Genomic DNA, 21,768 nt, shown 5'->3' on the forward strand with positions numbered 1-21,768 from the left:
GGGAGAAAACAGACAAAACCAAAAGAGAGTTGAGGTTTTTATCTAGATCTACTATACCCAAAATATCCTTATCCTTCCCCAGCCCTTATCCTTCCTATTTTCAGCACAATTTAGATAAGAAAAAAATACTCATGTCTTGACCACTTGGGAGCAAACTTCTGTTCCATCCTGCTCATATCAACTGAACTTAAGATGTGCAAAGAATGAAGAATTTGGCTGTTTCATCAGTCAGTTTTTTATTCTTCCTGTTGACTTGTTTGACTCAAATACCTGTTCTAGAAATGTTCTTGAATAACCAAATCTGGGCACCTGAGAAAGTGTCACATTTTAACTCTTCCTAGATGTTCATCCCAGATTCACAATTGCGTTTCCATGGCTTGACTAGTTTCCATGAACTGGCTGAATCTCAGCAGCAGTCCATGTACCTACTCTTAGCTCACAGGAAAAGCAAGTGGAAAATAATGAATTTCATCCTTTTCGTTATAAGCTAAGTTACATAACATTTCCTTGCATCTCCCATGAGCTATGAGCAGGTACATGGGCTACCATAGTTCAGCAGACTAGCAAGGACCACTCAAGTGACTACCACTTGATCAAGACATTGGCCTCAAAATGCTTAATGCGCTTTTAATGAGATGGGCCAAATCCTGCAAGTGATCCTTGTTCCTGTTCTTGTTTTCATGGTGCTTCAAGGTGTGCAGCTTCTTTCAGGGCTTGGATGTTTACAGAGAAATGCAGCCACCTCGTGGTGAGACGGTGATGTAGCCCTCGTCCTTGGAAAGGAGGAGTGTACTGCTGCCATCTTCCTTCAGTCCCCCCTCCCATTTCTCTCACCATTAGGACTGGCCTCATTTGTCCGGCTGCGATGCCAACTCAAAGTTGTTCCTGTGGTTCAGCCAATTTAAACGTCTCTTGCCTTGTCCTCGTGTACTACCAACGGGGCATCCATCATCATTCTTGTCAGGTCTCGAGCCATTCGTTCCTGCAGCAGACTCCTGTTTCTCCACAGCTGTCAGGATTATTGCTCTACTGTGACTTCCTGTTCACACAACATATGTTGCCTAATAGTTTCAAAAGGCAACTTTCTTTTATGAAAGTTTTTGTCCTTTTTTTCTTAGATCTTTTTATTAACCTTTCCTTGGACAGGTGCCTGACCGTCACTCGTCACAAGCCCACTTCTCTATGCAAGGCCCCTTGCTTCTCCTAAGGGTCCATCAAACAGGTCTACAACTTTCCAGTTTTCACACAATCAATTGCTTTGAGAAATAACTTTCCCAAAATCCCTTACTTTTGAGCAGGCCAAAAGTTCTTTCTGTATCTACCTGCCAAGAGAGCTTTTTTGAGTCTTTTAAAATCTCCTTTCCTATCACTTCATCAGCTTTAGGGTAGTGTTTTACTTGACCTTCATGTCCTCGTTTATGAGAGATCATAACTTTCATGTACTTTTACATGTATTTATAATGATTATATGCCCTACTCCTTCAGCTTTGATTATTCTGTCCTCTCCTGTCTCTCTTTCACATGCATATGGAGACAAAAACAGGTCTCTTCCCTGGTTTCTCTTCTCTTCCTCAACCAAGCCTTGTCCCTAGCAGCCCTACCCACCAACACAAATTCAGCTACTATTGCTATAGTGATAGCTTGCAGATCTAACTTCTCCACTGCAGGACTGACTCCTGTCCAAACTAAAAAATCGTGGCCTGTCTTTCCAGCATCTCCTGGTGGATGTCTAGCTGCCAGATCAAGCTCATCATGTATAAAATAGAGCTCTTGAACTTTTCCTCCCAAACTCTGTCTCCTCTTTCCTCCATCTCTGTTCTCAGTCACTGTGGAAAACATTATCATCCTACCTGTCAGTCATGCTCCTACCTAGGGATCATCTTCAGCTTGGTTGTCTTCTTCTCTCCATGTCTTCATATCCAGGCGACTGCCAAATGTTGGGGAGTCATTCTGCACAACACATCTAACATATCTAAGATACAGCCATGTCCACCCAGCCATGCAGAATGAACTCTCCTCCCCACTTTATCACACATACCTAAATCACTGCAGCCTCTATCCTACCCAGAAAGTACACAGGGTTAAAATCTATACTACTGTTGCACATTTTTCACCATCTCACCCACTGTGGCACCTCAGAAGTTCTTCTAGTATGGAAGGGGTAGCACAGTACTGTTATCTACATCTTCTGTGCAGGGGTGAGAAGAAGTGAGAGTGTAACTAATTTGATCTAGCTCTAACAGTCTAAACTTTTGTAATCTATTCTAAACATCTAGAATTCCTACAAAAAGGAGAGAGAGACATTTCTAGAGATTTGTGCATTCTTCTCTTTATCTATCTGTGCTAGAATGGGCAAAATCACCTCCTGGGCATGTCTGTCCCTTTCATTAATTATAATGGAGATCTCCATAACAATATTAGACTGAATACCTGAGGTGGGACTCGTCTCACCTAATTTGGGACATCCAGAAGCTAAGGAACTAGGTCTGAGGTTGTCATCTAAGAGTTTGTCATCTAAGTTTCTATTATAATCAACAGAGAGAAACAGATACTTCTGGAGGAACTTTATTTTACACAAATAGATTTTGAAACCTGTCAAACCAAAACCCGAATAGAAGTGTGCCTTTTAGCTAATTTTAGGTGTCAGATTCTTATGGTCTGCCAGTTCCAAAATAGTGGTTCTTCACCTGAAGTTCAATTTATAATGAAAAAGGACCCATATCACTCAAAAATAAAAGGTAAAAATGCTTGCTGCCTGCAGATGTCTCAGAATCTGCAATTGCCTTTGCTCACCAGTGATACACCCTTGACACCGACATCCTTCAGCTGCACTTGTCGCTGCCACAGTAATCTCGCTGAAACTAAAGATCCAGGGTGACTCTACCCCAGCTGATGCTAGCCATCTATAAGTCAGGTATTAAAAGTGTTCGCTTGGCCTTTTGTCTGATGGCAATTCCTCCCACAGAACTCAGACATGTATTTTAAGATTGCTTGACTGAGCCATGGAGGCATCTGCCTTCCTGCTGAGCATGCAAGGAGCTGCACTGAGTGTGCTCATTAGAGTGGACATCTAGCTTCATGTCCAACACAAGGGGAGCTCGATCCTATTCTTGTGTTTGCTGTCCGACTAAAGCAACTTAGCATTCAGGAACCACTGACTCCTAGTCCATTACATGTAACACGAATTTGCCTAACAGAGTGATCGTCAGCACTTTGTTCACTGTATATCTTTCATTAATTAATGACATTTAAGGCCATTAAGACCTCCAGAAGGCTCTAAGTTAGCTTCCCCATCATGTGGGCCAAGTCCTCTTTTGTTTTACTATAGAAGTCTGCATCAGCTTGGTCAAACCACAGCATTTCTTCTGCATCCAGGCAATAGCATCCTAAGTCTATCTATGCCTGGCTGAACAACTTCCTTCAAAATTACTTTTTTGGGTGGAATCCTTGGTTTTGTGAAAAGAAAAGAAAATGTGAGACTTGGATACAAGCACTGAACAGATGTCTGTCTTTCAGAGAAAGATTCAATGTAGTTGAACTTCAAAAAAAAAATAGTACTGCAACCCAAAACTTTGTTAACTTCAGAATTTTCATTTTAACAATTTCTGTGCAGCTCTTGTCTACACAAATGACAAAACCAGCTTCAAATCTCTGCTTAGGAGCCACCTATATCAAAGTATGCAATTATTGATCCATGTCATTAGGTGACAGACCGATTAGTTCTCTGATTGTTGTATTTACCATTTTTTTAATTAATCAAGAAAATATGAATGATACAACACCTTAAACAAGGTTGACTTTCAGCCTCCATCTACCATGTTCCTTGGAATTCCACCCACAGCACCAAAGTTCCCAACCAAACACAATTAGTCGTCAGATGAAGGGATTCTTTCCTTGCCTTACACAATGTGCTATCTACCCTCTCATACTGTAAGAGATTGTCATTAATTAAGCTAGAGGATTTTTTTACTTAGTTTGCTGAGTGAAAGTGACTTAAATATGAGATTATAAAAAATTGCCCTGAGAAACAAGTTTCATTGTCAATACATCATGTGCAGTGGCCCTCTTTCAAATTCAGGGCAAATGAGGCACTGGTTCTCATCTTCCTGGCTTTGGTTGCTCATGCACCCCATCAAAGAAACCAACCCCAGCTTGTGTTTATGACTGCTATTATTATTGCTGTGCATTCCTACGGCGCAGTTACGACTTTGCAAAGCACTGTAAAGTTGCCTTCAGACACAATCCCATTACGGAAACCGGCCGAGCAGCTGTTCTCACCCCCTGTCAACACAGCAGAGGAATATTTAGGTGAATTAGGGATGGAAGGGAAAGCAGTGAGAGTCTGCAGAAGGAGTTCTGAGCAGGTGGAGGGAAGAAGGAAAATAGGTCTTCGAGGGAATGATGAAGTTGTAGCCCGGGTGCCTCGCTCACGGAGCGGCGGGGAAGCGGTGGTTATTATGTGTGCACGCTGGCACCAAAGCGCTGAGTCGGCAGAAACTCCCTGGGAGGAGCAGCGTGGCGGCTCCAGTGAGTGGGGGGCCACAATGCCGTAGATCAGCTGAGGTATTTTTAACAATTATTTTGATATAAACAGCTCTGAACTTGAGGAGCTCTGTGTAAATGGGAAGCAGTGGGGCTTGTAATTAGATTTGTGTACACTTTCATAAATTGCTGGGAAACATCAAAGCCGTGATAGAAGGCTGTGGTGCACTTTATTTCCTTCTTCTGTTCTTCTGTTAATTGAATGGTTGATGTGTGGATAGGAAGTGTTGGCTTCGCAGAGTACTATTTACAGACCCGCTGACAGCTGCACTGTGAAAATTAACAGGAACAGAGCAGCCTCTGTCACAGCCCTTCCCATGAGGGACTTGCTTCAAATTGGATCATTTCTTTCATAGGAGAAACTTTCCTCATCTCTTCTCCCTTCTTCGGAAATACGCACACACATCCAGCTGCACATTCCCCTTCTCCCTTCAGACTCATGGCAGCTCCAAAGAAGGGTTTGTCATTTCCACAAAGTTGAGGGAGTTCGACTGCAGTTCAAAACTGGTAGTGTACTCCACTTCCAGCAAGGCTCAGCTTCAGGAAGTGAACCAGATCTGTGAGCTGGGTGTGTGGATCCACAGCTTCACCTTTGCTGGTCTCACCTCAATGGGAACATGCTCTTCACTCTCTTAGGAACAGCTTCCCTCTCAGACTCCTACTGTTGGAAATGCGGTTATGGCTGGTCTTCCATGGAATTGCTGTGTGTTAAGCACCATGCAAATCTCTTACAGGACAGTTCCCACACTCAGCAGCTTGCCAACTAAAGGTCAGGGCTGACCTGGCTGAATTACGTCAAAGTGTTTGACAAAATACAAAATTTCATGGTCATCTGTAATCTTATCATCTACACTTCTCTTACAGTTGATGGAGAGAGACCAGCCTCCTCAGAGAGACATCTATCTGTCCTAAGTAATTGATGGTTTAGAACAGATACCCAAAATGCTGCAGTTAGGTCATTTGAACGTCCCTCTAAGGGACAAGACACAAGAGGTAAGCAAAAGAAGCAGCAATACGATGTCTGGGAACGAACTGGTCTTATACACAATCAGTATATTTAGCCAGTTCATACACAAAGTCACAGCAATTCTTGTTCCTGGTCCCAGCAGAGAAGTAACAACCAGTAGATACTTGAGCATCTAAATCATAACTTTTATTTAAGTCTGGAAAACATAGAACTAAGAAGGTCACACTTGAAGCCATCGGTCCACCACCTCTCTTCCCAAGGGTGTCTTCAAAATATCCAGGTAACATAAACAGGACCTTAGACAAACCTGTAGTACAAATAGATAACAATTAAACAGACCGTGATTCAGAGTATCAATTAACTCACAAAATTTACTCTCATTTAAATTCCAACGTGGGCTCAAGTCCTCAGTTAATAAAAGCTGCCTTGTGACAGTCAGTAGAGAGCTAGAGAGTCGCTGACCCCCTCAGGCTGTCAGGGCAAATAGGAAATGGGAAAGTCATTAGACTTTAGTATTACATGAACATAGAAACATAAAGGGGGAATTTTTCAAAGGTAAAAGGTGAAAGTTGATGAAAGTGCAGCATCTAAGTGCCCTTCATGTCTCACAGATGAGTTTGCCCTGAAGTTACTTGCCCAAAGTCACAAAGACTAGGGTGAAGTGGGGTATCATCAGTGGAAGTCTACCTGCTCATATTAATGCAGAAGGCTGAGGCCTCATTTTACATTGTTTGATGTTGAGAAGCTGATAGAAGACAACGGAGATGCCAGCTCAGACTCATTTTTTTCCTCTTCGCTATTGATCTTCTGCTCTCTTAAGAACACGTACTCTGTGCCATGTCTTTCTACAACACATAAACTGGCTTGTTTAACTCAGGCAACACATAGCACATCCATTTCATCTATTAAAATACAATAATATATTAGGAACCCCTTCATAATTCACCAGCAGCAGGCCTGGCCCTCCTTCCAATAATGAAAGATTTTTTCTGAATATGCTACGCCATCTATAAAGTCACGTGTTGTTCTTTGGGATGAAAGAAGCAATGGATTTGTAACACTTAGCTGTTAATTTGCAGTCACTTCTTCCATCAAAATCTAACACCTCTTGATAACTCAGATCCGCTTTCCTTTGGGCAGGGTGTTTGGACTGGAGGGGAACTAAAGTCCACAGACCATCCTACTCTGCTGCTGCCTCAAAGACATCTGATTCTACAGCCTTTGGGCCAGCAGTTTCCCAGTATTACCATAATTTCCATTAATTCTTTCTATTAAAAAGAAAAAAATCTCCGTAGCCACACAGGCATCTGGCAGGACAGCAAAAGAGACCCAGGGGATGTGACCAGCTTTACTTGCTGTCTCCCACAGGCTCCCTCGCTCCCTCCAAACCATGGCATTCATTGTCTCCAAATGGGATAAGATGGGTAACTGCTCATGAGCCACACAGACTCCCTCTAGACAAAAATGGATCTATTGGTACCATAATGTCTCTTTACAGGTCCAAGGGGACCTGGGAACTAAATCAACAGCTGTGGGGTGGCTAGGGTAAAGTGAGAGTGGAACCGTGCCACTGCTGAGCATTGCCCAAGTCCTGGGGCTGACAGCAGCCCCTGTGAGGTTCATTGCACTCAAAACTTATCCCATCTGAGTGAGATTAGGACTTGCATGGCCTGAAATAATTCACAAGCACTGATCTTTCCGGGATATCAGACACATGGATCAGCCTCTAGCCCAGGAGGCATAAAATCCTCTGTGCCTAGCAGGGCAGTTCCAAGCCTACTGGAAAAAGCTCCACTGGGCATCACCACCTTCCTCTAATAATCATAGAACTGTAGAATCATATAATTGTTTTGGTGGAAGAGACCTTAAAAAGTCATCTAGTCCAACCCCGCCCTGCATCAAGCAGGAACATCTTCACCTAGATCAGGTTGCTCAGAGCCCCAGCCACCCTGGCCTTGAATGTCTCCAGGGATGCAGCATCCCTCACCTCTATGGGCAACCTGTGTCCATATTTTAGCACCCTTATTGCAAAAAATTTTTTCTTCACGTCTCGCCTGAATCTACCCTTTTTTAGTTTGAAACCATTATGCCTTATCCTAGTGGAACAGACCCTGCTAAAATGTCTGTCCCCATCCTTCCCATAGGTCCTTTTTAAGTACTGAAAGGCCACAGTAAGAAGCCTTCTCTTCTCCAGGTTGAACAACCCCAACTCTCTCAGCCTGTCCTCATATGAGGAGTGTTCCGTCCCTCTGATTGTTGTTATGGCCCTCTTCTGTACCCTCTCCAACAGGTCCATGCCTTTCCTGTACTCAGGGCTCCAGAGCTGGACACAGGACTCCAGGTGGGGTGTCACCAGAGCAGAGCAGAGGGGCAGAATCACCTCCCTTGGCCTCCTGGCCATACTCCTTTTGGTGGACCCCAAGATACAATTGGCCTTCTGGGCTGCAAGTGCACGTTGCTGGCTCATGTCCAATCTTTCATCCACCAGTACCCCCAAGTCCTTCTCCACAGGGCTGCTCTCAATCCCTTAATCTCCCAGCCTGTACTGATATCAGGGGTTGCCCCAACCCAGGTGCAGGACCTTGCACTTGGCCTTGTTGAACCTCATGAAGGTTAGGGTTAGGGTTGGGAAGTACTCTTCCCACTGCAGAGAAGAACGAAGATGTCAGCATCAGGTTGGACCAGATGATCCTTGAGGTCACTTCCTACATGCTATTCTGTGATTCTATGATTCTGTAATCAATTAATGACCCTGCAGTTGTACACTGCTTGGAGGTCTTTAATTTACATATGCTGCAAAAATGCAGATGCTTCTTACTATCACAGTCAAGCAATGTGCTTTAGACCATGATAGCCTAGAGTCATACAGCATGACAGTGATCTGGGATGCCCAGTCATGTGCAGCATGTTTGCAACTCAGTGCTGCGGAAATGTTCTTTTATGTTACATGCACAGTTGAAATGTATTTCCCCAGCTTGCCAGTCCTTCCTCAACATCTGTTTCTTTATGAGTCATCTCAGGTTGTTCATGTCCTCTTCCTGAAGAGCCAAGGAACAGTGGAGCTCATATGAGCAGAGTCCTGAAGCAGCAGGAGCTCCATACCTGATTGTGGTGCTGCCTTGCTGTGACAACAGACAATTCATTTTATGGCTCTGGAATTATTCCACTTCTCTTATTTTCATACTTGTCTACCTAACTATAAGGAGAGATTATTCAGATATCAGCTTTCATGGGGCTCTATGATGCAGCTACCAAACATTCTCTTAATAGTAATAATAATTTATAAAAATATGACATCAAGTCATCATTTGTTGCTTTAAGAATATCTTCTTGAAAAGTGTATTTTTAGTAAATAAAGAACTAAACATACTTTGTCTTCCAAAGTATGTTCCTCTTACTCGGAAAGGGAAATCTATAACATTTTCTCTTGAATTCTGGACTTTAAGTTTTTCTTCTAATAGACAAAAAATAATTATTTTTTTTTTCACATTCCTAAATAGCAGGTAAGAATTTCCAGTCTACCAGTATAACAACACTTTCCACTTCATAATGCATTAAGAAAGGTGAAAGATTCTGAGAGGACTTTTATCATCCATAGGCTGAGCTAGAAACTGCAGAGCTGCTTGAAGAACTCTGCTTTGAAGTTTAGGTTGTTTAGATATCTGGCTTTGATTTGAGGGGCATACTAATACCCAGATTGTATATCAAGTTCTTTCTAATTAGAATCGGGTACAATGCCACCAGGAGTCAATGACTCTGTTGCCATGCAGAAAGCAATAACTTCAGCTCAGAGAGACACCTACAAAGTGTTGTATGGCAAGTAAAACCTGAATCAAGTTTCCACTCCAAATAAATTACAGCTCCAGAGACCTGTGAAGGGAAGTACCTGCAGCAGCACCTTCTGCTTAGACACGGCATGAAGAACCCCCTCTACTGAGGGAGCAGCATCATCAAAGGGTCTGTCACTCCAGCCCTGGATGAATGCCTTCTGTCCCTGCTCTCTCTCTGTCACTCTCATCTCAAGCGTGTCTAAACCAGCTCTCAGGACTGTACAGTGGAAATCGCTCCTAGTAACTGCCATCCTGCTCATCTTCCAGATGAGACATGAAATCGAAGCCCTGAGTACAGAAAAACATAACGTACTTCACAAGAGGGGAGCGATGTTAGTTCTCATCTTCTGGCCATCTTCCAGCATGGTTAATTACATTTCTACCCAACTAAAATTCCCTCTGGTCTACAGTTTTAATTGGACGGTAGTTTCTTACTTGCTTGTCTAAAATCTCAGGTTGGGGTCACACCCCCGCCGGCTAATTCATCAGCCCTATTTTCAGTAGAGTTATACATGCATTTAAAAAAAAAAAAAAAAAAAAATCTGGTTTTGTTTTCGAAATTAGGAGCCATCATAATATTTGGCCTGATCAGGCAAAGCCCAAAGAAATTCTCCTTTGGCTTTCAGGCCCTAACGTCAAGGATGCTTCTGTGGAAATACTGCCCTGAGTGGATTGCTGAGGATCAGCATCCCCCCAGCTCTGCTTTGCAGCTGCAAAGGAAGTGCCCAGGCAAAATTTTCAACACAGGCAACCCCATTGACACGGTGACACTTAGGAAAGTAGTCCGATTGCCCAAATGAGAAGTATCCAGCAGCGCCTATTCTTTTAAGCATCTTGGATGGTGCGCATGGCTGACATTTTCGAAGGTACTTAATAGGATCTGCACCTTCAGGTCTCTTATACTCATAAGCATTTGTTACTGGAAGTTTCATGTAACAAGCCTTTTTAAAAATACTGTTTGGCCTAGAAATTCTAACTGGCTCCATTTGAGCTAACCAAGATGTAAAATTCCACCTGTATGGCAGAGACACCCTTGCAGTAAAGTACTTAAGTAAATGCTTACCTCCCATGGTACCTTCACTAAGCTTAAAGTGGCACATGATTTAATGGCTTTGGCAAATCAGGCCCGAACTCATCAGTTTTTCAAGAAAAAGATGTTTAACCATCTGTAGAGACTGGTAACCTACTGGGTCAGGGAAGACTTACAGGGTTGACAGGAAAATAAATTCAAGTATATATTCTGCAAAGAAATGTCTTCACAAAACTTTTCCTATGAATGTTGTTCTAGGGAGAAGCAGCTTTCCCTGATGCTGTAGAATATTATTTGCTCTCCTGAAAAGCTTTTGCTTAAATTGTGTATAGACTCCATTTGGAAGGCCATAACTAATGGGAAACAGTCCCATCAACCAGGCAAAAGATTTGTTTTCCTTTGCCTTTAAGTGAAATATCAATGGATGGATATTTTATTTTTAGTTGGATATGAAATTTCACAAGTGACCTGTCAAGCTCCTCTTTTCAAGAATGGCTTTATTTCACACGTCAAGACAGGCTGGGAAATTAGTTTTTCCCACAGAGGACTCTGATTAGGGATTACAAAGTGAGTGCGGCACAGGGTGATTTTTCCTCCATCTTTTCCCTCGCCCTGCCAGCCTAGGGAGCATCTGACTCTGCTGACTAAGGGGAGCAATTCATATTGCACATGGGAAGGGGGATGGGAAGTGAGACAGTCATGTTAAGTAGAGTTGCTGGCCCAAGAGAGAATAGGAAAGGCATAATAATACTTAGCCCTTATATTATTCTTTTCATCAGTGGATATCAAAGCACTTGAAAAAGGAGGTTGATTTGATGGGAAAGGAGATAAATGCCAATTCCAAGTAGCCTATTGCAGAGGCACCAGCAGGAATGCTCACTTTCGTGATAGTCTCATTTGACTGTGGATTTGCAAGGTAGAGAAACAGGTCCTTCCCTCAGTAAAATGCAGAATTAACACACAGATCTCAAAGTACTTTTCAAATATTATTGACTTACCCACTGTAACTTTCTTGGGGGCTGGGGAAATATAAGGTCCAGTCCGACAACCAGGGAGAGCAAGAGGGAGACTATGTATTACTAATAAATGACTGAGCAGACAGGACCTATTGCCTCTGTCAGCAGACAACAGCTGATTTACACCATGGTTTAACTGCTTGCGGAAGCAATAAATAGTCCAGATGAGGCGCTCTGCCGTTTTTACCCCATGGAAATTCTGGCTCATTATGGGGCATTTCTAATGTCATCCAGTGGATTAGTAGGAGTCACTGGAATAGAAAGTAGTCTTATCCTGCTGTAGATGAGCTGCACTGTTTGGGTCCTTTGTTAAAAGTCCTGCAGCGGGTGATCTAATAGAGTTTACTCCCTGATTTTCTTTGGGCCATGTGGAAGGGCTGCACATGAGGAGCCATGTGTAGAAAGCATCAATTCTAAGGTCAATCTTCATATTCAAGAGAAATGCAGCATCTTTACTGGCTACTTATCTTTAACTGCTTACAGGCGCATCTCATTGCAGAGCGCTCTTAAAAAAATAATAAAAAAACCCCAAGAAATAAAAATTTTTCCTCCTCTTTCTTTGCAGTGTGTGCTCTAACTTGTTTCTATTTGCCAATGGCCTTTCTGCCCTGTGTTTATGATACTGATGCTCAAAGAGGCCCGAAGTCCTGCTGTGACAGGCAACCCAGAAAAACATCTCATAAGAGGCAGCTTTAGATTCCATTGGGTCAAATGGCTGCTGTGCAGTCACTACGACTCACATCAGGAGAGAAGAACGCTCCAGGGGCAAGAACTTCGTGTGGAGGTTACCCATGTTTTCATGATGCCATCTACAATAATAGCTTGGTTTTCAGCAGTGTGAGGCATCAGCAATTTCCTGAGGCGGTTCTCTGGCCCTAAGACTTCCAGGGCAAACAGATAGAAAGAAAAGAGGAAGGAAGAAGACATCAACTTATTTACAGTTCTCTGTCCTGCTAACTAGAGCAGGTCACATCTCCAAAATCCATTTGCAGAGATGAATACTTATTCACTTCATTCCTCCATGCTGCATTGTACCCACCACGCTGCAGCCTCTGCTCTGCAAATCACAACAGCAGCTCTGAGCAGCCCAATCTGCTGTGGACCAGTGCCTCCCTCCAATACAGCTGCAAATAGGTTTAAATCATTAGATTCAGGTTACCAAACAGTCTCTTGGATCAGGGTTAATTAAATGAATGTTGAAATCTAATTAAGGACTGGCCCAGGTGATAATTAGCAGGAAATGTATGCATTAAAATATTCATTTGTCGATGAGGTGCAATTAAGAGTGTGATTTGGGGAAGGATCAATAACTACATCATGTGATTTAAAAAAAATGAAAAGTCACCCAGCCTTGAGCAGAAATGCATGAGAATTTTGGCTAGTTTTTTTTTTAATTCCACCCCTCCTGCGAGCTTTCAGTTTTGCTCTTATAATAACTTCTGAAGACTGCTCTCCGCCCTTGAATAGAGCATTCATCTCTCCAGTCCTTTGTTTTCCTGAAGCACTTCTTTCAACCCCTTGCTCTTCACCACGTTGTTTGAGTGTGTTATAGATTTATTAGAGAGAGACTAACAGGTCAAAAAGAAATATTCTTTGCCAATGGATATCACTTCCCCCAGAACAGGTTGCTAATCCAGGGGAACATCACTCATTGTGTGGCCTTAGATTGTTTTGTTTTGTTTTATTTTTAGCAAATTAATTCCTCAAGTCTTTATTCATAACTGAGGATCAGGAGAGGCTGTTGAATATACATAGCTTGGACTTATATATATGTACATCCATAGCTGTGGTTTACTCCGCTATTCCCAATTTGTAGCAGAGTAACTCTTCTTTCGCCGAGATGACATTTTTCCAGGTTACAGTTACGTGAGGGTGTGTGTAAGCCAGTTAATGACACTCCCCCTTTGCAATCCCAGGCAATCCTAAATCTGCCAGAAAAACAAGGGCCCCACAGCAGCACAGCTCCCCTGACACGGAGCGTGCTTTCCCCTGTCGCTGTGGCCAGAGGTTGAGCTGGCGATTTCCCCACTGATAGTATTTCCATCTGAAAATACCAGTGTGTCAGAAGGGAAGCGCACCATGAGACTGCAATGATTTCAGCTGCTCTTTGTCTGCCTCCTGACAGCTCATCTGCCCATCTTCCCAGACTGGGTGGCAGCCCAGCTCCTGAGGCAATTCTCTTTATTCTACTGGGGCTGCTGCTGATCCCCCTTCCCCTGCGCCCTCTTCCCCCGGGAGACAGCGCTGCGGGGAATCCACCAGCCCATGAAGTTAGGGCATCCTTGGAGCCAGCCAAAAATCTATCAGTGCCTGCCTTCCTAAGTAGGTATATTTCTTCCCATCCCTGCCTCCTGTCAGAAATTTAAGAATGACAGTTACTGACCTTTCATCTCATTTTGGGGAGGAGAAGTATTCCTTTCATTCCCAAAAGCTCTACATTTTTCACAGACCGCTGCAGCCAGCTCCGACGATCATCTGTACTTCTGTACCAGCATTGACTGCAGACATAACCCAAACATTGTAAAGTTTTCCCGGAAAAGTGTAACATTAAATGTGGGCTTTTTTTGTGGTAGCCTCCATTTCTTACTACTCATGGACAGGAAACTCAGGTCCATTAGGTACTATTTTTGCTCTCTTAGTTTAACAGTGCTAAAGAGATGCTTCTTTGTGATAAAACATACACTCTACTGAGCCCTGTCTCCAAGGCTGTGCAGGGATTTCTCACTGGACATGGGAGTTACAAGACATGGCAGTGTGTTAGGGTAATCCAGCTCAGGGTGCTTGGCATGCACAGAGATAACACATTCCATCAAAACAAATCAGTTCACAAACCCTACCATATTCATCCAGCAAAAGCTCCTACACATTACCACACTGAGTCCAGATCTTTGTCCTCTGATAAGGACAACCTGCTACTCCAGAAGGTCTTCTATATGTTTAAAGAATAAGGCAACAGCTTTTGCAGAAAGAACATTAATGACATCCTGGAAGTTTGAATTTTGGGTGAAACTGGGAACCATGCTGGTGACTGCAGTCATTCACCCTCCAGGGTCCTTTCCTGCCCTCCTGATACCCTCAGCCTCTTGCAAAGGTCCAGTTCAAAAGGCCTGAGAGATTGCGTGAAAAAATCACCATCAGCTGAATCCCATGCTACCAAATCTGTGTTAGATGTATGGATTGCATGAGCCACTGTTTACTGGTTCATTCCCTCATGTGTGTCCTTTTATTTCTTGTCCTGCAGGGAGCCTCTTCCAGCCTGGTGGTGAAGTTTGCAGATACCGACAAGGAGCGTACAATGAGACGCATGCAGCAAATGGCAGGACAAATGGGCATGTTCAACCCCATGGCCATCCAGTTCGGAGCATATGGCGCCTATGCACAGGCAGTAAGTATAGACATTTGCTCTATGCCATGTTCACAGGTACAGGAGTAGCACCCAGAATGACACAAAAGCAGTGGAGGAACTAGTGGTTTCTCTGTTAAATCATTTACACGATGGGAGCAACCTGAGCCATGCCAACCAGGGTAGGTGAGGGCGTCTCCTAGGCAAGCCTCAGAGGTGCAATACCTACTTCTAGCAGTAACCAAACCATGATCAGGTGTGCACCCATGCAAGACACGTCCTATGGGGTCAAAACCATTACTGTCAAATCCAAACACACCTAGCTTGTGAGGATTTGGATAAAACAGACTTAAATTCAGCTTGTCCTAGTTCTCTGTCCCATGCCAGCACCATCTGGTGCCAAAGAAGTCTTGTAATGGCACAAATACTTTTCTGGCCCTCCTCTGTTACCAGGTCACACAGAATGAGCTGAATGGGGTAGATGGCTCTCTGCTCCATTTGGCCAGGACCCTGCTGCACCACGCATCATTGTGGGTGTCTTTGGAGTGGCCACAAGATAAAACAGCAGCTGTTGACAGAAGTGGGTTTTTTGTTATCTAGCATGCTAGGTAATATTAAAATGAACAAGCAGACGTAGAGTCCTGGCTCCTAAAAACAGTATGATTTAAGCACACTGGGAAAACGCATCAGCTATTTAAAGCAGAGTTGCACTGTCTTAACTTCAGGTACCCTACTTGCATAGCAAACATGGACCCTGGGACCTGGAGAAAATGTGACTGTACAGGGAGCTGGGCCCCTGACAAAGCCCTGAAATTGATGCCTCTGGCATAACTACCTTTCCTTAGGCTACAATTAACAAGGACCTGCAGGACAAGATCAAGTTCAGGTAACTTGGACTCTCTGCCAGATATTTCAGAGGAAGGTAGAGGTGATCCCTGCAGCAGGCAGACGAAATACTGCCAGGTGACTTTGGCTGCCTTCTGGAGCAGATTTGCAGGTGGTGATGCTTCATCCATTTGGTGGTAAAATGTCGTCCTTGTGTACCCTGTGCTAGATTCACGTATAGGAGGGAAGCACTATTAATCCCATTTTCCAGAGTAACATCTTGCTGAATGAGAGACTGAATGTCTTGCTTTGGGTAATATAGGGTTAGCTCAGGAGTTCCACTCCAGTAGACCTGTACTCTCCCCAGCACACTGACTACAAGGCTCTGCTTTCTTCCCTGTTTGTTTCCTTCTCATGCATTGGCACCATGGATTTCCCATCACATCCACATGTTATTTTTTTTTAACTTGAGGGGCTAGAAATTTCTGTCCTCCACTAAGTGTCATCTGCCTAACTGGACACTTGGTACAACCAAGCCTACCCCTCGTGTGGACCATGTAGGACTCTCTGCAGAGCTCCACAGAATTTCTCTCTTTCATCATAGATACACTCACTGGTGCTATTCTAAACTTTTAAAATGCTCTTCCCACTAAATAAATTCCATTCTTCACTCCATTCTGCCCTCTTCATTTTTATTCCCAGGCAAAAACAATCTTTGCCTCTTCCTTTGTCCCCTGTTCCTGTTCTCACACAACTAAAGAGCTATGCCCTCCCCAGCCAGTCTGTGTTTAGCTGTCCTTCTGGCCAGGGACGGCTGCAGGAAGGAGAAAATGACAGTAAATCACAGCTGAGCCCGGGCCAGTGGCCAGCAGGCTGGCAGGGAGATGCAGCGCCTGTGCCCCCACGGAGCAGAGGAGTGAACAGGAGGCAACCCATGGGCAGCTGGGGCCAAACATCTGCAGAGGTTGTCAGGCAGGAGATGTGACTCCAGTGTTACGCTACAGGCACTGATCAGGCAGCTGGAGTGGTGGTGAAGACACCACCGTCCCCATGCTCTGGTCCAAAAACTGTTCTCGCGTCTTGGTTTATCTAGAGTAATTCTTCTAATTGCCAGCTGAGGCTTTTACTGATATCAAAGAGGATGCAGTCTGCACCTTTACATCACAAAAGTTCCCTTCATCTATTTCTCACCAGATAATACAGCACATTATGAAGGTAGGTGATCAAGTGAGGATTTATCATTGAAGAAAGAGTGAAAACAATTTCTGAGTCTGCTTCTACTCCACTTGAAACCAATAAACATATTTCCTATTGATTTCTGTTTAAGCAGAATTGGACCCATCCTATTTTTTTTTTCTGGTAAATATGCTAATAAGGGGGGGAAGAATACGTTTTAGATCTTGACCCATTGGATATGACAAGCTGGTGACACCAATTACCCTGGGGACTTCAGAGATGTCTAAATGATGGGATCGCATTTCTATGTGGCGCCTGTACACCCAGAGCGTGCTCAGATGCTGTCTCTCAATCAGCCTCCCTATCTGTGTCTCTCCCTATCTGCTTCATCTCACAGTCTCACACAAAAGGGAAGGAAGGGAGCACTGAGGCTCTGTGACGTTCCCTCGGTCCTGATTAATACACCTCGGACTGCTGGCTCTTAGATATCGGAGTGATTGGCATCTCGTAAATGCCAGCGGGAGATGGAGGGATTGATAGGGGGAGAAAGAAAGGGGGGGCAGTTTTATTCAGCTCAAACTGAGGTTGAAGAGCTAAGGCAAGTCAAGAGGAGGGAAGGTGAAATAGTGAAAATACAAGAGCAGGACGACAGTGACAGCTGATGCCACTGCCACCAGCAACTCATGTGACCTTGGGTGAATCGTTTGATCCCCTGGTCTCAATTCCCCATGTACAAAGAAAGCTGATCATCAGAGTTATTTATTTTCCTTTCTCCCTCAGGGATATGGCTCTCTCTTGTGCTGTCTCTCCATGGGTTTTCACACAGGGTTATGATGGTAACATAAGTTTAAGAACTGCCTCGGTGCTTAGTAGTAAGGCCAGGACTGGCATGAGACACTAGCCTCTCTGATTTGTACTCATAACCTGTCCTCACAGCTGCCCCGCAGTCCAAGCTTGACTGATGTCTCCACATGAGAATTCCCAAGCAATCCCATGAGAGGTGGTTAATCAATAGTTCCTAACGGTATGTCCCCATGGAGGAGGCTGCCAAGTCCCCTACACAGTGGTTTCTTGATGAATCTCCCCTAGTGGGGCACCAGGCACAGGACTTGATTAGCTCCTACAAAAGGGCCTCCCTGCATCAAGGTGGCCAGTGCAGCCAAAATCCACACAGTGCAGCTGTTTGAGAGATTGGTGGGCAGCCATGGCTTTGCAAACCCAGCAGAACCACTGAGGAGGGGCACTAAGGGTCTCAGTCCATCAGTTTGACCGATAGTCATTAGTGTTGCCACCAGGACCACTTTGGGTCTCAGCTCCTCTTTAAGTTACTTTCTTTGCAGCTGAGCAAATGGCCATGTCACAGTTCACTCACTGCTGCTGCTCACTGCCAAGCCACTCAACCTCAGCTTAAGCAACTTTAACCTTGATCGCAGCAACAGCTTCACATCAGCTAAGCAACTAGTCCCTGGGTTCAGCAGCCACATGGCCTCAGCTCTGGAGGCAAAAAAGTCAGGAAGCAAAGGAGGTTCTCTGTTTGTGTTTTTTGTCTCTACTCCTTTCAGGCCACCTGCAAGCAGACCAGACAAAGCTTGGCACTAACTCTGTGTGCTGTTTCAGTGACAGAGAAAGCCACGTCAGACCCACCTCACCTCTTTTGTATGCAGCTCAAAGCAAGTCAGGTTTCATGGCTCCCTAAAGCTCCCAGAGCCCCTGTACTAATTTATTTCAGGTTTTTTGGCTTGTTTTAGGTTTTTTCTTTTCAGCAATATCTTCCCATACTCATTTAACTTCACCTTTTATGGGGCAATTACTTATTTTAGTTCACTCATGTATAGGGCTCCAGCCCTGTTTGTTGTCAGGTTACTGTGGATCTACAACAGCTGGGTATTGATAGCTCAGTTAAGGCCAGTTTGAGGTACAGATCTCAACTCAGCCTGGAGAGAAGGAGACTGATGCTAGGTGGCACCACCTTTGATTTGCTGCCAGTTGAGAACAAACCTGAAGGCACACACTCCAGCTCAGAGCAGCACAGCACACCTTCTTAGTCCCTCGTAGTCAATGGAGTGGCCAAGTCCAAAATTGTAAGCAGTAAAAATCAAAACAGACTGTGAACGGTGGTAGTATACTCCTGGCCCAAATAAGCAACAGTGGCAAAAGTTCCTGCAGGTCTTCTTTCTACAAAGAAAGAGGCAAGTAGTTAGCAGCTGTCTCATGTCACTGCTGCTCCACCATGCAGAAAAGGAAATGTGCACAGATTGAAAAGGGTTGGAGAGATGGGAAAATGCAGAAGAGAAGAGCAAGAACAAAGGAAGGAGCCTTGCAAAGTGACAGATACTGTATAAATTATTTAATTTTTAAATTATTTAAAATAAGATCAAAGTCATAAATCAAGTTTGCATAAAAAATGGAGTGGGAGTGTTAGCCACGGTCTCCTGGCCAAATTCCAGCCATTGAACTGATTGCATCCTGCAGCAGAGGACAGACATAGAGGTAGTGAGTAAAAACAGACAGATGGGGACTGGGGCAACATCAGCAGTGGTAACATTTGCTCCCCGGCCTGGAGCAAGTCCTTTTCCATCAGTAAATCCCTTCTCCCCTACTCTGAAATTCAAAGTACAAATGTCTGCAGCTCTTGAACTGCAGACAATAACCACAACGAATCTAGGAACATCAAGCACAGCAAAGCTCTCAGCTGTCACCATAAGTGGTCACCTTGAGAAGCTAGGGCAACAATGACTACCCTGCTGACCACAAAGAGCCTAGGTGCCCCCCTCTGCATCCCAGCCCCAGCGCCAGTAGAGATGAAAGGCTATTTCTGCTAAATGATCTGAGGTAGTGCTGAAGAATCGCTTCTTCTGATATTTATTCAATTCGTACTGTGAAATTATTTTGGAAAGATATTTAAAAGAATTCAGCTAGCCCTATGAAAGCAGGGAAAATTTACTGAATATGGAGTATCTTCTGCATATAATCATTGTATTTAAATGACCAAAATGGGACAATATATTTGGTAAATACTACCTGTTATGCAAATCACTTGTTCTGATCTGTTCCAGAAGAGGAAGCTATTTTGAAGACATAATGCTTTGCAGTAGGGCTAATACTATATTTCTGATTGTCAGCTACCTGGTAATTCAGAAATAATGAACACTCAGATTTGGGCTCTATGTACATATTTTTTTTTAAGTTTGGGGTTTTTTTCCACAGTTCTCAGGAAGTTAGAAATCCAAACTATGGTGTACCAGGCTTCTGAAAGACACTAACAAACATGAATTCAGGTGTTGCACATTTGTTTAGTTTCTTAAAATCTTAAATAAATTTAAATTTTATTTTCAAAGTAGAAATTTCTGTTTCCAAGAAGACATTAAAAATGTCTGAAGGACCATTCTGATTTTTTTTTTACAAAATATCTTCTGCTTGTTTGAATGCTTATGAGATATATTTTGTTTTATTTCCCACTGGCCATTTAAGTAATACAGACACAAATTTGTCAATTCCATGATTTTACCAAATATGAGTCTTCTTACTGCTTGATTGACCACTTTACTTACCTCTTTCTATCACAGAGATACCATGAGGATTAATTAGCTAAGTGTTTGTGTAGATCGTTAGAGGTGGGAAGCGTGGGATGCTGTTATTACTTTTATTATTATTACTGAATGAAGAATTTGAAAAGTCAAACAAAATATCATGTGGTTCAGAGACAAGGATAGAAAATAACATTGAAAAAAATGAGAAGGTCATCAGATCGTTCAGAGTAAGCCTTTTTGCAAGGACAATGATCACATTATTTCAAAAAGCGTGCATGAGAAATAATCCTCTCTCCTCTTCCCCTTCTTCAGTTTCACGTGCATTTCTTTTGGGGGCTGGGGAAGGCAGGCTGTAGCATCCTCATCTTATTTCTAGCAGGAGTTTTTGGCCTTGAGAAAGTCACTTCATGTCTCCATGCATCTGTTCCTCCTGTAAGAAAAGGACAATATTTCCTTTTGTTGAGCGCAGTTGCACAACCCTGCCATCTAACAGCCACCTGATACCAGAGCTGGCTGTCCCGTTCCCAACCCCACTTCTGGCCACCTGTCCTTACTCCACACCACTAGTTTGACAGTGACCACACAGGGACCCACTTCTGGGAGAAAAACTGGCAGTAATTGCCATGTTTTTTGCTTTATGGTTAACACTATGCTGGTGGTGTTCCTGACCCGGTGCTTGGCCGTATGGGGCATGAATCTGCCCTGGTGTGAAGGTAGAGGCAAGTCATGGAGAGGGAGCTGTTCATCAGCAAGCACTTGTTTTGGTGCAGCTGGGCTGCACAACTTCACCTTTTGCCACTTTTTCTCTTAATCTCCCATGCTAGGGTAGGATGGATAAGCCTGTGGAAGCGCCCATCCATCCATTGATGACAAAGCTGGCTGAAGTTTAGCCACCTCGACTTGAGTAGCAAAAAAGTGTGTGAGATAAATCTTTCCATCTCTCTGTTGACCAGCCATCACTACCACCTTTACCATGCTTCGGATGGCCTCGCCAGTGCCTCTCCAGCTGCTCTGTTGGTTCTCAGGCCCTGGCATGGGGGACTGCAGGCTCATAGCTGTTGAGGTGTTGTCCATGAGTATGAAGCAGTTTCATAGCATCTCCTGGTCTCATCAGAATACAAATATTTGAGCCAGGTTGGAGGAAGGAGGGAATGAATCTATAAAATTGGATGGGAAAAAGCTCTAAATGCTGAGGCAAAGATCATGCCAAGGAAGTAGATAAAGTAAAAAGAAATACATCCTTTCAGCTGAGGAAGGGAAAAGCTCCTCTCTGTCCCCTTGGATCAGTCTGAGATAACAAGGCTGCTGCCTTTCTGATTAGTGCTCTGTGGCCCCAACCCAGGCAGGAAAAATCTGCATTTCAAATGGCATATTTTAAAGTACACAGTACCCAGGGGCCCAGCTGCTATTGATTTGCCTCTGGTGGGGTCACTGCCTCACTTTCTATAGCTTTATTAACTGGGACCATACACTGGGCCTCTTTCAAAGTGAAAGGGGAGTGGATGGGAC

General features: G+C 43.8%; 1 protein-coding gene across 47 annotated transcripts in view; it reads left to right on the forward strand.

Moving 5' to 3' along the window:
- Positions 1-21,768, forward strand: part of CELF4 (CUGBP Elav-like family member 4) — a 691,562-nt gene that overhangs the window by 618,656 nt on the left and 51,138 nt on the right. For 29 of the 47 annotated variants that reach the window (XM_065657517.1, XM_065657466.1, XM_065657477.1 and 26 more), the window contains one exon: positions 14,627-14,770. In XM_065657517.1, coding sequence (XP_065513589.1) covers positions 14,627-14,770 — 144 coding nt within the window. The remainder of the gene's footprint in view (positions 1-14,626; positions 14,771-21,768) is intronic. The other 18 variants (XM_065657483.1, XM_065657506.1, XM_065657480.1 and 15 more) reach the window with 1 other exon arrangement.

Source organism: Caloenas nicobarica, chromosome Z (assembly GCF_036013445.1).
Source record: "Caloenas nicobarica isolate bCalNic1 chromosome Z, bCalNic1.hap1, whole genome shotgun sequence".
Classification (NCBI taxonomy): Eukaryota; Metazoa; Chordata; class Aves; order Columbiformes; family Columbidae; genus Caloenas; species Caloenas nicobarica.